This window comes from Artibeus jamaicensis, unplaced genomic scaffold, assembly GCF_021234435.1.
Source record: "Artibeus jamaicensis isolate MK-2021 breed Jamaican fruit bat unplaced genomic scaffold, CSHL_Jam_final contig_473, whole genome shotgun sequence".
Taxonomy (NCBI): Eukaryota; Metazoa; Chordata; class Mammalia; order Chiroptera; family Phyllostomidae; genus Artibeus; species Artibeus jamaicensis.
In genome coordinates, this window is record NW_026521851.1 from 525,395 (window position 1) to 539,923 (window position 14,529).

Below are 14,529 nucleotides of genomic sequence, written 5' to 3' on the forward strand. Positions count from 1 at the left end.
ATTTTTGTTTTCCACCGTAAGAGCAGCCCTTCCCTTTTGGGCCCCTGCGTTTCTCTCCCGGCCACGGCCGGAGCCGTGGGGCTCAAGCTCCTCCGACCCCGTGGGTCTGAGAACGTGTAGAGGTTTAACCAGGCTCCCGGGGAGGACTGTGCTGTCACTGGCAAGGGGGGAAAATGCACCCCCTCCAGGTGAAGCCCCTTCCCGTAACTTCAGTAATCAGCCCTGCCGGGTTGGAGGGGAACACCTCACAGCAGTGGGTGGGAGAGTCATTCTCATTTGGGGAGTGCGGCCCATGTGCTCGGTCACTTCTGGTGCCCACGGTGTCTGTCCTTGTTCTGCGTGGAGTCCACTCGACTGGCACGGTGTACGTACATGTGCGCGCCATCCTGTTCCCCCAAACTTGTTTTGTTTTTTACACAAACAGGATGTCATCTTATGTGTTTGTTTGTTTCATGAATACTTTAACAGTGGATGGAGTCTGCATAATTGACATGGTTCCTGTCTTTGAAAAACTTAGACATTAATAGGAACACGATCCCGGCCACCAGACCTTGGGAGGCAGCCGACTCTGGGGGCAGACTCAGTGCTGTTTGGGCCTGGGGGCGGGTGGGAAGTGCTCTGTAAAGGAAATAACTTGTGGAGTTGGCCCGGACCGGGTGAATAGGGACCCGAGAAACAGCGGGGTGGCGGGGCAGTTCAGGTGAACGGGAAAGCAGGGAGACGAGCAGGTGTTGCTTAGGGGCAGTATCTGGAATGGCAATTGGCTCAGGGACAGACTGTAGGACAAACGCTGAAACAGGCTAAGGCCCAGTGTGGGGTCTTCGGTGCCACCCTGAGGCATCCGGGCATTCACTGGTCAGCATTAGAAAGCCCCTGGAACAGACTGAGCAGGAGAGTAGCATGATTACATACCATCTTCTTTATTTCTGCCCTTCATCCCAGTCTGTTGGGATCCCTTTGACCTTGAGTCTATCATTAAAGCTGCGCACTATTGCCCTGGCTGTTGTGGCTCAGTGGATCAAGTGCCAGCCTACAAACCAAAGGGTCACCAGTTCGATTCTCAGTCAGGGCACATGCCTGGGTTGGGGGCCAGGTCCCCAGTAGAGGGAGCACAAGAGGCAACCACAGACTGATGTTTCTCTCTCTCTCTCTTTCTCCCTCCCTTCCCCTCTGTCTAAAAATAAATGAATAATTTTTTACAATAGAAATATCAATGTGTGGTTGTCTCTCGTGTGCCCCCTACTGGGCACCTGGCTTGCAACCCAGGCATGTGCCTTCACTGGGAATTGACCCAGCAACCCTTTGGTTTGCAGGCTGGTACTCAGCCCACTGAGCCACACCAGCCAGGGCAGAAATAAAATCTTAAACAAACAAACAAACTGTGAGCTATCTCCTCCAGCCCCATATCCCTGGCAGGTTAAATACGCATCCTCAAATATGCTTCTTAATTCAACTACAAAATATACAAAAGTCATAGCCCTGGTCACAACCCAAAGTGTCCTCCCCCCGGGTTGGTGACGACTCAGATTCTTTGGGTTACGCATCTCCCCAGACTGGATACCCATGAATAGAGGTGTCCAGCCGCAGTTCTCAACAATAGCTGACAATATTGACTGTTTATACCCAGGCACATGGCTTACACTCACTACTTATAGAAACCTCTCACCAATCTATGCGGTGACTGGTGTTTGCAGTATATTCCTTGAAACATCACATCTTTCCTGTCCCACACTTGAATCTCAGCCTTATTATTTGGTTTTCAATCAACCTCCAAAGAAAGTATGCAATTTATCAAATAGATCCTTCTCAAAACCTTCAGGCAAATGCAACTCCTTAAATATCAATCTGGTTAATAGAAAGGCTTAGAGAATTCACAAGGTTAATTAGAAACTTCATTTTTATTTGTGTCTATCGAGGCTAAATGAAAAGTTTTAAATCTGGCACAGGGAAATAGTGAAATAGAGTTTAAACTTGGCCAAGAAGCATGATTTTTATCTAAGCGAACCAGAATTTTATGATAAATTTGAAACCTAACAGTGCTAGCATGAGCCCTTGGTTGCCTAGGTAATAAAGCAGGTTTCCATGGAAACCCGTGGGTCTATATCAAAGAAACCCCTTGAATTTTAATGGTATGAAAGGGCATCATCTAAGAAATACTCAATAGTTATTGCCAACCGGAACTTTCTTGGTGATGTTTAGACTTTTATGCTCATATCTGTTAAAAGTGGTGGTTGTTTTTGCCAGGAAAACGACATTTCCACATGCAACTAACATGGGAAAAAGAGCTAAATACTCTCTCATTTCCTCCTTACTCCACAGTTTCAATCCCCAGATGTATTTTGATCTTTAGTGTAGAGAAGGAAGAGATTTCTAATTATGTTACCCTTTTGCATTAAGTGTGATGAGTTAAGTCATGAAATGTTCTTAACTGATTTCTCACCAATGGAACTAGTAGATGGGTCTACAGCCTATGATGTTTCTTCCAAGTACAGGAGATGGAGAGTGTGACGGGAGACAGGGGTGTGTTTCAGAATATGCTTTCTGCTTCACAGAAGAGTTCTCCGAATGGAGTGCTCTGCTCCGTATTCGGGGAAGTGCAGGGAATGTTAGACACGAAAGCCTGTCTAACATTGCACCGACGGCTGTTCCCGATGAGCAAGTTCACAGGGAGGTAAAGCGTCAGCTATAGACTTCCTAGCAGACAGGCTGCGTGCGATTCACAGCAAGTAAGTACGGAGAGGTGAGTGACTTGCCAAAACTCACGTAACTAGCAGATGGCAGACCCCAGACTTGAACTCCTCAAGTCTGCTTCAGGGAAGGAAAGAGGCTGGCTTGTGTAACACTCAGGGGAGGGGCCGTGGTGACTTGGTAGGGTTTTAGCTCCCAAGTTTGGCCTTCCATTTGGTTTCTAAAGGATCTATTCTTTGAGAGACAGGCCTTAGATGATGAAGGGGTGTGGAGTGAATGGTGTCTGTAGTAGCACTTGGTTGTCTTGTCTTTTTCACTTCATTAGAAACAGTTTTGTTAGACTGTATTGTGAGAGCTGTCATATCAGCGTGCATTTAAAAAACCTTATCAAAATCGGTAAATTTTTGTGTAGCCATTTTAATATTGAAGACAAAACAAAATATGCAACATTTTGCATATGATGCTTTAATATTTCCAGAAAGATAAAAAGGCAACTGAAATGCAAAAAAGACTCGTGCAGTGCATGGAGAAGGTGCTGTGACTGATCGAACGTGTCAAAAGTGGTTTGCGAAGCTTCGTGCTGGAGGCGTCTTACTGGACAATGATGCTCCGTGCTCAGGCAGACCAGTCAAAGTTGATAGCATTCAAACTGAGACATTAACTGAGAACAATCAACGTTCTAGCACATGGAAGAGAGCTGACATACTCAAAATATCCAAATCAATAAAGTTATGGTGAAAATGAAAAGTACGTATTTTATTTTTACAGAAAAAAACAATGGACAACCCAATAGTTGCCAGGGTCCCCGCTGTCATTCCCTGTGGGCACACATACCAAAGCAGGAGCATCCAGACTTGCTGAGTGACTGTCTGAGGCCTAGAAGAAAATCCAGGCAACAAAAACGCGGCCTGGTAACCTCTAGGAACCCAGACGTTAAAGGCAGGGGTGGGAGAGAGCGAGCCCCTCTCATGTGTTTGGTGAGAGTCCCAAATGGGAGTGACAGTTAGGCCCCTTGAACCCACTCACAAAGTGGGCTGACTGCTCAGCACCATGGCTTTTAGCTCTTTTTATGGATCTGAAAAGACCAGGGCCAGAAAAAGTCAGAGGATTCGCTCCAGATATCCAATGGCAGAGATGCTCAAATTGGTAGAAAAGCACAGACCTTGGTCAGGACCTGGTCAAAAAGGGATTCCGAGGACCGGGCTCTGAATGTGAAGAAGTGTTAAGAATACCTTCCCTTTTACTTTTATCGCTCTGCTACTGTGTGTGCAGGTGTGATGTGATTTTTAAAATGCACACCTCCATATGTCCACATAGGTGTTAACAAGCTTAAGGTAAGAATCCTAGGTAACAAAAAGCTTTTTACTGGCAGTGCTCCATCCTTTCTTATTGGTACATAAAATAATGGCACAAAATATAATCAGGACATCTTAGATTTGATGAGACGTAGTATTATTCTTCTTAAAACTTCTCTTCCTTTATGTCCAAGACCAAGTGACCTCTAAAATATAGTAATACTAATAACTAATGGTTATCTTTTTCTTTTTCTGTAACACTTAGAGAATTTACCTTTTTATGTTTAGAGCTAGAGTGCACATTTCCATAAGGGCAGAGATTTTCATCTGTTTTGTTCCCCGATGTCTCCCAGGCCCTAACACAGTGCTGGGCCCATAGTAAGTCCTCAACTGAATGAATGAATGAAATCTTTGTGTGTGCTAGGCATTGTGCTAAACACTTTGCATGCATCATCTCATTTAACTTTCATGAGAAACCTAATGTAGATATTACTATCATCCACATTTTCAGCTAAGGAAACCAATGTAAAAGATTCAGTAACTGCCCAAGGTCACACAGCTTGACACTGGAGGAAGAAGGATTCAAGCCATCTGGCTCCAAACCTACACTCATCCACTATACTCTGCTGCCTTTAATACTGCCCGTGTTCCCCTTCTTGGTTTCTCTGGACTCCCACTGACCTTGGTGTATGCCTCTATCACTCTTTTTATTACTCATTATTTGAGGATAGAATGGCCTGGGTACCCCCCTAGATCAAGCTTCTCAAGGGCCGAGACCTTATCTGTCTTTATACCCCCTAGACTGGCACTGTGCAGGTGCATTCTGTCTGTGAAATCAATGGGCTCTGCAAGCACAGGAAGCATGGCAAAAGCTTCAAGGGTTCCTAACCGGCAGACCAAGGCTTGTGGACTGGATGAAAAGGAACAGCTTAGAAAGAGCAACTGTGCCCTGGCTGGTGTAGCTCAGTGGATTGAGTATGGGCTGCCAATCAAAGGGTTGCCAGTTCAATTCCTGGTCAGGGCACATGCCTGGTTTGAAGGCTAGGTCCCTAATGGGGGCCACGTGAGAGGCAACCACACATTGATGTTTCTCTCCTCTCCCTCTCTTTCTCCCTCCCTCCCCCTCTAAAAAATAAGTAAATAAAATCTTTATTTAAAAAAATAAAAAGAAAAAGCAGCAGCTACTCTGGAGAGGGAATCTTGGGGCCAGTTTTGAACCTGTTGAAGTGATGGGAAGAGCAATGAGAGGCCCACTGGGGACTCGGAAAGAGAAAACTGGCCCAGAGGTCCTTTCAGGATTAAAATGTAGACTTGCAAGTCTTTCTGATAGAAGTGGCACCAAAGCTGAGAGTGCGTCCGCTCACCCAGAAACATAACGCAGAGAAGAAAAGGACAACATGTTGGAGCATGCCTACAGGTGACAGGAGAAGAGCACAGAGCTCTAAGGACACTCACTGCAGCTACACTGACGTTGAAGGCATCTTTCTCATGTTGGTGTCCCTGAGTAAGTGTCCCGATAACTGCTTTGTAAAGAGGTCAGATTATAAATAAAAGTCCATGGGCAGCAATAGACAAACAACCCACGCATGTTCAGTGCTCCTGGGTCTGTCTGGCCCTGTGCACCAGCGGCATGGAACCCGCTGAGTTCAGACTAGAGCCCGCCCACCTGCCGCCTCCTCTGGATGACAACAGCCAGCACTGATGCAGGGCTCCCACCTCCTCCCCGGGACTCCTCAGGGCCTCCTCTCCCCTGCAAACGGGCTGGAGATTACACCCGCTTTGTGCCATTGGATGGCAACCACATTCTTTTACTGGCCCATATTGTAGGTGAATTTGGCCTTTGCATTTTCTATCCTGCATTGTTTTCCTCTTTATCAACACATCAACACTTCTAGTTTTTTCTCTGTTGGCTGAGCCACAGTTTCTCCACTGGTGAAACCTTGGGGGTAAGGCTGGGCACTATTACCGCAGTTCCTGTTACCTTGTTGGCAATTCTTTGCGCTTTAGTCCTACCATGGACCAGGAGGAACTGCTCCGCCGCCGCATAAGTGGCAGTTAGTGTGAGAGTCCACTGACTTTTGACCCAGCTAGCACTTAAGGTGTTAAATCCATTAAAAATGCAGCCAACACATTATATGTGTTCTGTTTTTACCTCTGCACAGTAAAGATGAACTTTCTCAGGTCAACTACTCTATGTAAACATTGTGACATACATCATTCGTGTAGAAAAGGCAGGCACACTTGCACAGTTTATTTGAAGAATAATTATAAAGGAGCACCCAGCTCCTTTATAATTATTAAAGGGCGTGGGTGGAGCCTGGTCAGCACTTCAGAATGCCCCTCTGCACCCCTCCTGATCGCATCCCCTTTCTCTAAACGGTTTCACCGCTTGTGCACGTGGCCTGAGCTACACGGTTATGTTTTGACAGGTTTGGACCCTGCCGCCAGTGCAAACACAGGGTGTCTGTTCTTTCGTTGATTCGCTTCTGTCACTCAGCACTGAGCTGGATCTTGTTGCCGTGAATGACTGCAGTGTGCTGCTCTCTCTCTGCCGCTGAGGCTCTCACACATCCTAGTTCTTGACCAGACCGTCCGTCACTTCTCCTCCCCATCGTGGGTGCGAGCTGTGTTGTAGCTGCACACGACAAGAGACACTGCAGGGTTACTAGGTACTGCCGCGCCGCTTTCCAAAGCGGTTGTATCCATTTCTCCGGCTGCCCCTGGTTGGGGACACGCCCTTCCTCCTCCTCATTAACACTGGTGACGGTCATCGGTGTGCTGGCTGCTCTGGTGGGCGTCTGGTGCTGCCTGGTCGCTCTCACCTTCCTTTCCGTGGTCCCCAGGAAGGATACGCGTGTGCAGATGGGTCACTTGCGGTTCTTCTTTGGTGCCCTACCTCTTTAAGCCTTTTGCTTATTTTTAAAATTAGGTGCGCTCCTTTTTATTGATTTGTAGGTACTCTTTATATGTTCTGGGTACTAAGCCTTCCTTCATTTTATGTTTTGCACATTTCTCCTACAATGTGGTTCTGTCTTTTCCACTGAATTTTAATATCGTTGAATTTATTTTCCTTTAAGGCTAAAAAAAACTTCTCGACCCCATACTCATAAAAAACGAACAAACAAAAAGAGAAACCATTCCTCTGTACAGGTCCCCATAATTTATCTGAAATCCATGGAGCCTCCTGTCACTCCGTCACCTTTTCCACCAAGTGAGTTCCAAAAAGAGCCCTGGCCCGCGCCTCCGTCTGCGTCCAGTAACCAAAACGCTTGCAGGTTGGATCCCGGCTGCGGGCGCCCGTGAGAGGCAAGCGATCCCCTCTCCCTCCCCTCCTCTCTCCCTTCCTCCCTCTCTACCAAGCAATGAAAAAAGGGTCCTCAAGTGAGGAGTAAAAAATAGTTCCGAAGACCTAGGTCCAGCCCTTCTGCCTCAGGCGCAGCTTCCCCAGGAAGCCTCCTCCCAAAGGCCGCCTCAGGGGCAGAGTTCGCACCAGGAGCCTTCGGGCGGTGCTGGGCCTGACGCTACGTAGTGGGTCAGGAAAGGGGCGGAGCTCGTCCCGGGAGTGAAAAACTGCCCGGACTGGCGTTGCCCGAGCCTGCGGACCCCACCTCCTCAACCCTCAGGAAACGCCCCCTTCCTCGAACGGGGCGGAAGTCTCTCCCCAAGTGCTGGAGCGGGGCCGGAAGTCCCGCCCCCGGACATTGTACAGCCGCGCGTGAGGGTCCGAGTGAGGGCCCTGGTGTGTCCCCTGTTGGGAATTTTGCGCCGCCTGAGCCGCAACCTGCGGTCGGCGCCAAGACTTGGAGCTGCGTTCTCCCCAAGGTGCTAAGCGGTGCGGCCCCTGCTCCCGGTCGGTGCCGAAGAGGACCGGTTCTGGGCGGGCGGGAAGGTGAGTTTGCTGTTGGCGGGCGGGCGGGCGTGTGGGGTGGCCCGGGGAGGTCGCTGGCTGTCTGGAGCCGCGGTTACTCGCCTGCGGGAATAGACGCCCAGCTCTGCTCGGTCATTTTGCTCCGTGCACTAATATGGAGGTCAGATTGGTTCAAACAGCACCTGCTAAAAAGGGCACCGCTACCCCCGTTTTACCGATGGGATAGTGGCTCCAGAGAACCAGGGCGCGACCCTCAATGACAGCGAGAATTCCCAATCTCTCGGGAACAGGGGGTTCCCAATCGGCCCCGACCCCGCTGCCGCGATGAGCGGGGTCAGACATGGTGGGAAGTCTCGGACGCATGCTGGTCTGTTGCTGTGGATGTCAGCTGAGTAGTTTCAGCTGCACCGTGGAAGTCCCGGGCGTAATTGTGAACACCTGGCGTTTGCGGAACCGCCGTAGTTTTGCCTGGCCGCCGCCTTGTTCATGGCAGATGTTGCTTTGGCCGGCAGCTCCAGCCCGCCGGGATGGCAGCCCCGTCCATGAAGGAGAGGCAGGTCTGCTGGGGAGCCCGGGATGAGTATTGGAAGTGTTTGGATGAGAACGAGGGCGACGCTTCCCAGTGCAAGAAGCTAAGACGCTCCTTTGAATCAAGTTGCCCCCAGCAGTGGGTAAGTCACACTTGGACCTGTTTCTGTTTGATCTTGAAATAATTAGAGGGTACCGTGCGAGTGGCAGGCTGTGCAGTGAAGGCTGTCTTAGGCGTGTCAACAAGTCAGCAAATCAGCAGAGGCTGTGAGAGGCAGAGAAAACCTCGTGTGGTTGCCCAGGCTCCTTTTATGTCCTAACATCAGGCCGACGTTTAGGAAAAGTCAGCTGGCACTTTAAGGATCATTGAAAAACAAAACAAATGAACATAAGCCCCCAAAACCCAACCCACTGAACTGGTAGACTTGTCCAGGATCTTCCTAAGGGCTGATATTTAAATCTCGGGCAGGAGCAGGCATATCCATTGGCCTGGATCTGCTGTCAACAAATGAAGTGCTCCCAGCTGCCCGCCCAAAACAGCATAGTCATGTACCCAAAGTATAATGAGTTCAGAAAGTAAATGTTCGTGTGGTAGACTCTGCCACCAGCTGCCCCAAGGCCTCCCTGACAGGTGTGGCCTGAAGGAGGACGCCTGCACCTGCACCCTGGCCAGCCCTTCCTCCTCCTCCACAAGTGCTTGTTGCGCTCTCTAGCGGAACGTTCACAAGGACCAGCCTCTTCACAGACAGGACTCGACCTTCCCTCACGTTCTTCCATGCTCCCACCTCAGGGAGCCCCAGCGTCAGCACAGTTCCAGGGGGCAGGGGGCCCGCCTTTGCCTGGAGAGTTGTGGAAGGAGCGCTCTCAGGAGGGAAGCTCGGTGACACCTGAGACAGCCCTGCGGTGGGGATGGACCCGGGTGTCTGAGGAACAGCAAGGAGAGACTGGCAGAAGCTACGGTCAGGGGTGCTGGGAGGCCACAGATGGTGGCTCTGAGTCTGGGTGGCATGGGAAGCCCTTGGAGAGCTTCGAGTCAGGAGACAAGCGAGGGCTGACAGTCGGTAAAAGGTCTATGAAATCAGTAAGGTTTTGGCATCAGGGGCCTAGTGGGAAAATCGGGGGGGTGATCAGGGTGGTGGTTGGGGTGGAAGCCCAGCATCGGGGCTGTAGAAAGGCTGCCTCTGTCGGTGAGATTCAGGGTCCAGACTTTGGTCCTGGGAGGTAGGAAGCTTCGAGGACAAGATGATTGAAGAGGTCAAGGGGCTGCAAGGGAGGGGTACTGGCGTGTCAGCCAGGTGGATCCTGGCCTCGGCCAAGCGCTGGCATGCTGTCGGACGGGATGGTGATCCGCAGAGTGGCAGAGAGGCTCAGCAAGGACAGTAGAGGGGAGCACAGCCGTGCTCACAGGCTTCTGCCTCACCCCCGAGTGAGCTCGAGGCTGCTTCTCCTGCTCAGCCTTCCCCTCACCCTTTGCCCCGCTTCACCCCTCTTTACCTGTGCTCTCTTCTCAGTAGGACCTCATTGAGGTCTCACCCAATAGCCTAGACTGAACATGGAGACGTGTCCAGAACTGTGTGTGCACTGGGGATGGTGGTGGGAGGGGAGACCTGGAAGTACCATTGGAGCGCTTCTGTGTGAGACGGTGGCCCTGTGGGTTCCATCCTCACCCAGCCTGGTGAGGTGCCTGTCCCACAGAGTAGGGACTGAGGCTCAGAAGGGCAGGGTCATTGGTCCAAGATCAAGTGGTAGAGGGGGTTCTGAATGTAGGTCTCTGCCCCCAGAGTTTGTGTTCTCTTACTCAGCTCTGTCGTTCCAGCATCGTCCACCAGAGTGCTCCACAAATAGAGCAGCCAGACATCTGGTCCCACCATCTATTTCAGAGATTTTTGCCTGTACAGCTTTAAGAAGTCTCAAATTACAAGTTGTGGCATGCACACGACTGCTCTGTGTCTCGTGGAGTGGTCCAGAGGCCACTCACATTGCACTCACACAGTGCTTCTCAGGAGATGCTGGTTGATTCATAGCCTCTAGAGAAAGTGCCGTGTGTTGGGGCCGTGGACTGTCTCCAAGTGAGGAGGTGGAGGCTGGGCAGCAGCGCTGTTCAGGTGAGGGGGACGGCGTGTGAGAAGACCAGCAGCCGGAGACGAGCACCTTCAGGGAGTGGGTGGCTCTGTGCAGGGGCAGGGGGGCGGAGACTAAGTCACAGGTGGCCTGTCTTACTGAGGAGTTCGGATGTTGAGCTTGAAGGCCCTGGGATACCCAGAAAGATCTTTACAGGTCTTTAAAGAAGCCAGTGACAAGGTCAGATCTGGGTTTCAGAAGAGTGACCCTTGGCAGCAGTGTGACAGGTGGATCAACAAGGCAGGGGAAGCAGGCGAAGAGCTGCTAGAACAATGCCGGTGTGAGAGAGGAGGGCCTGTACCGTGGGGACCACAGGGGAAGGAGGTCTGCATGTCTGGGCAGAAAGTGCTGCAGCCACCGAGGTGGGTTCTTGAGGGCTCAGTTCCTGGCAAGCTGGGCAGAAATGTCGACAGAACCTCTGAATGGACATGTCCATTGGGACGTTGGAGGTGGGACAGGAAATGCTGAGATCTGCCGTCTGCCACAAACGTGTTCAGGATGTTGTGCACTCCTGCTGTGGCACTTCCTACCTGTGACAGCCTACCTGTCACAGCCGCCCCCACCTGAGACCACGAGAAATCTGCAGCCTGACAGACTTGTTGACCCGGGAGACCACATACCCTGAGGAACTGGGGGCAGCTCACCAAGCAAAGGGAAGGCTGCCCGAGGATGGGGGGAGGGTGGGGCTTAGGTGACACTGAAACGGAGGGGTTTTGATAGGCTCAGGGCAAAGTGGGCTGAGTGTAACAGGTCCTCGTCAGCCTGGACTGAAGTGGACCGGGTCCTGCTTCTCACCGAGATAAAAGCTGTGCACGTGTGTTCAGAGACCCCTCATCAGGAGTCTGGGGCCAGAAATCTGGGCTGCAGCTGTGTCAGTGCCTTCTAGCCTCCAGGGAAATGTAGGTCTTCCCTGCTTACTGCTGCCCCTTCGAGGGGAAATTTCCCTCAGTCTGTGATGTCGGGGAACAGGTTCCTTAGTGAAGAAGAAAGGGGCAGTCACTCAAATGGGTCTCTTAGGGAAGAAAGCCCACGGCAGTCGTGTGTCACTCTGCAGCTGCTCTGTCTGCGTCTCATCCCAGCATCAGAGGGGGCTGGGCCGGTTCTTACATCTCAGTCTAAATTAGTTTTCACTTCCTGGGGCACCGCTGAAATATTCAAGGTTTAATCCTAAGAAATGCTTCTTGGGAAAGAACTAGTGTGTTCTGTTCTGACAATGACAATGTGTGGTGGTCTGCCTTTGCCTTGTCAGCAGAGCGGCTCAGATACAGGCCTGAGGGCCCTGTGCTCAGCCTTGAGCTCACACCACTGGGATTGTACTGCTACAGGGCATGGGCCTTTAAAATACTTCACATCTTCTGTTTACTTTTTAATTTTACCCATCCCCCTACTCCCTCACTTCTGTCAACATCAGCTTGTTCTCTGTGGTGGGGGGCTGATTCTGTTTTGCTTTGTTTATGCACGTTTTGGTTTTTTTAGAGTCTACATACGAGTGAAATCATACAGTAGTTCTCTGACTTATTTTACTCAGCCTAATGCCCTCCGGGTCCATCCATGTTGTTGCAAATGGCAAGACTCCATATTCTTTCTGCTGAGTAGTACCCCGTTGTGTGTGTGGGCCACAGCTTCTTTATCTGAGAATCTGTTGGTGGGCACTTGGGCTGTTCCCTGCCTTGGCTGTGGTAAATGATGCTGCTGTGAACATAGAGGTGCGTGTAGTTTCTTGAGTTAGTGTTTTTGTTTTATGGGGATAAATAACCAGAAATGGGATTGCTGGGTCATAAGGCAGTTCTATTTCTAATTGTTTTGAGGTAACTTGATACTGTTTTCCACTGTGGCTGCACTAGTCTGCATCCCCACCAACAGTGCATGAGGGTTCCCTTTTCTCCACGTCCTCACCAGCACTTGTTTATGGATTTATTGATGGTCGCCATTCTGACAGGTGTGAGGTGATATCTCACTGTAGTTTTCATTTGCATTTTTCTGACAACTATTGATGTTGAGCACCTTTTCATAAACCTACTGGCCATCTCTGTCATCTTTGGAAAAATAACTTTTTTTTGAAATCTAGAGAATTTAGTTACCTTTCATTAACTGTATTAATCTTTACCTTTATACTTTTTTACTCTAAAATTATATTTACTTTTACTTTTCCCCAAAAAACTTTGTATTATTGAATCCTGTTTGCTGATATTTTGTTAAGAATTTTTGCATCAAGGATACTGGCCTATAATTTTCTTTCTTTTGTAATGTCTTTGTCTGGTTTTGTATCAGAGTAATAGCAAAGAGTGAAGTTAAGGCTTCATAGAGTGAAGGCTTCATAGAGTAAATTTGGAAGGGTCCGTTCTTCAATTTTTTTAAATCGTTTAAGAAGGATAGGCATTAATTCGTCCAAAATGTTTGGTAGAATTTACTTTTGAAGTCATCTGGTTCTGGATTTTTGTTTATTGGTAGTTTTTTGATTTCTGCCTCAATTTTATTACTAGTTACGTCTGTTCAGATTTTCCACTTTTTACTGGTCAGTCTTAACAGTTATAAGTTTCTAGAAATTTATTCTAAGCTTAATTTGTTGGCATAGTGTTCTTTAATAATTTTTTTTTATATTTCTGTGGTGTTGGTTGCAACTTCTTTCATTTATGATTATTTGGGCTTTTTCTTTTTTCCTGATGAGTTTGGCTAAAGGTGTGTCAATTGTTTATCTTTTCAAAGAATGAGCTCTTAGTTTCATTGATCCTTTTTTATTTTTTATTTCTATGCTGTTTATTTCTGCTCTGGTCTTAATTATTTCCTTTCTTCTATTTACTTTGGGTTTTGTTCTTTTTCTAGTTCCTTAATTGTAGACTTAGATTGTTTACTCGGGATTTTTCTTGAGATGGGCCTGTTTAGCTGTAAACTTCCCTTACAACTGCTGTTCCTGCGTCCATTTTTGAAAAGTGTTTTCATTTTCACTTGTCTCAGGTGGTTATTTACTTCCTGTTTGGTTTTGATTACATTTCTTAAGGTTCGTGGCTTACTCAAGTGTTCAGCAAGATCTGTCATCCAAAAAAGCTGATGATCTACTGGTCTGCACCCACTTGTGGGACTTCTACATCAGACACACTCATCCATTCAAAGTGGTTCTAGAACAGAAATGACTTGCACTCCCCTTAGGCAGTTCGTGTTGAAAATGTGCTACATTTAAATCTGTACTTTTGTTTATCTAAGCTGCAAAACTTGCCCTATTTCAAACCCTTTTTTCTCAACAGATAAAATATTTTGATAAAAGAAGAGACTACTTAAAATTTAAAGAAAAATTTGAAGCAGGACAATTCCAGCCTTCAAAATCAACCGCAGACTCATAGGCTATTCCTGGCCTTTTCAGAGAGGGAGAAGCTGTTCTTTCCAGACACTGGAAATCGCTCCTTTGGGTGTGGGATGGCCGTGGTTGGAATCACGGTGAACATCAGCACTAACCGCATCTGTGTACACAACTTAACAATTAAAATGATTGCATGACAGGAGATAAACTATGAAGAATTGGAATAAAATGGTATGAAATACGCTTAGTTTTAATTTAGTAAGAAGTCAGTATTTTAATAAAAAAGTTAAAGCCTATTATAAAGTACCTATCTTTTTTAGTTAGAAGATGGGAATCAGCAAATATAAGATACTGAAAAAAGTAGGCTGTTATGTGTCCTGGGAGTTGCCATTTTAATATAGGCACACGCACAAAAATAAGGGTTGAGAGAATATAAAATAATAGAGACCATCTACAAAAAACTTAGCTAATATCATACTCAGTGATGATATGAGGAATGTTTTTCTTCTTCCAAAAGTCAGGAACAAGGTAAGGATGTCCTCTCTCACTTCTCTTGTTCACCACTTTAGCGGTTTCCTAGCTACCTCACTAAGACAAGAGAAATAAAAAGCATGTAAATTGGGAAGGAAAATCAAGTCTGTTCATAGATGATAGTATTATCTCTAAAGAAAACCCCCCCAAAACCAACAGAAAAACTAATAAATGAATCTTAGAAAAGCAGCAGGAAACTGGTC

At 48.1% G+C, this 14,529-nt stretch overlaps 1 protein-coding gene across 1 annotated transcript; it reads left to right on the forward strand.

The window, feature by feature from the left end:
• Window positions 1-7,660: 7,660 nt before the first annotated feature.
• Window positions 7,661-14,042, forward strand: LOC119042918 (cytochrome c oxidase assembly factor 6 homolog). The gene is made up of 3 exons (XM_037136729.2): window positions 7,661-7,872; window positions 8,364-8,522; window positions 13,743-14,042. Exons 2-3 carry the CDS (start codon window positions 8,379-8,381, stop codon window positions 13,836-13,838), a joined length of 240 nt encoding a protein of 79 aa, XP_036992624.1. The 5' UTR covers window positions 7,661-7,872; window positions 8,364-8,378; the 3' UTR covers window positions 13,839-14,042.
• Window positions 14,043-14,529: the final 487 nt, after the last annotated feature.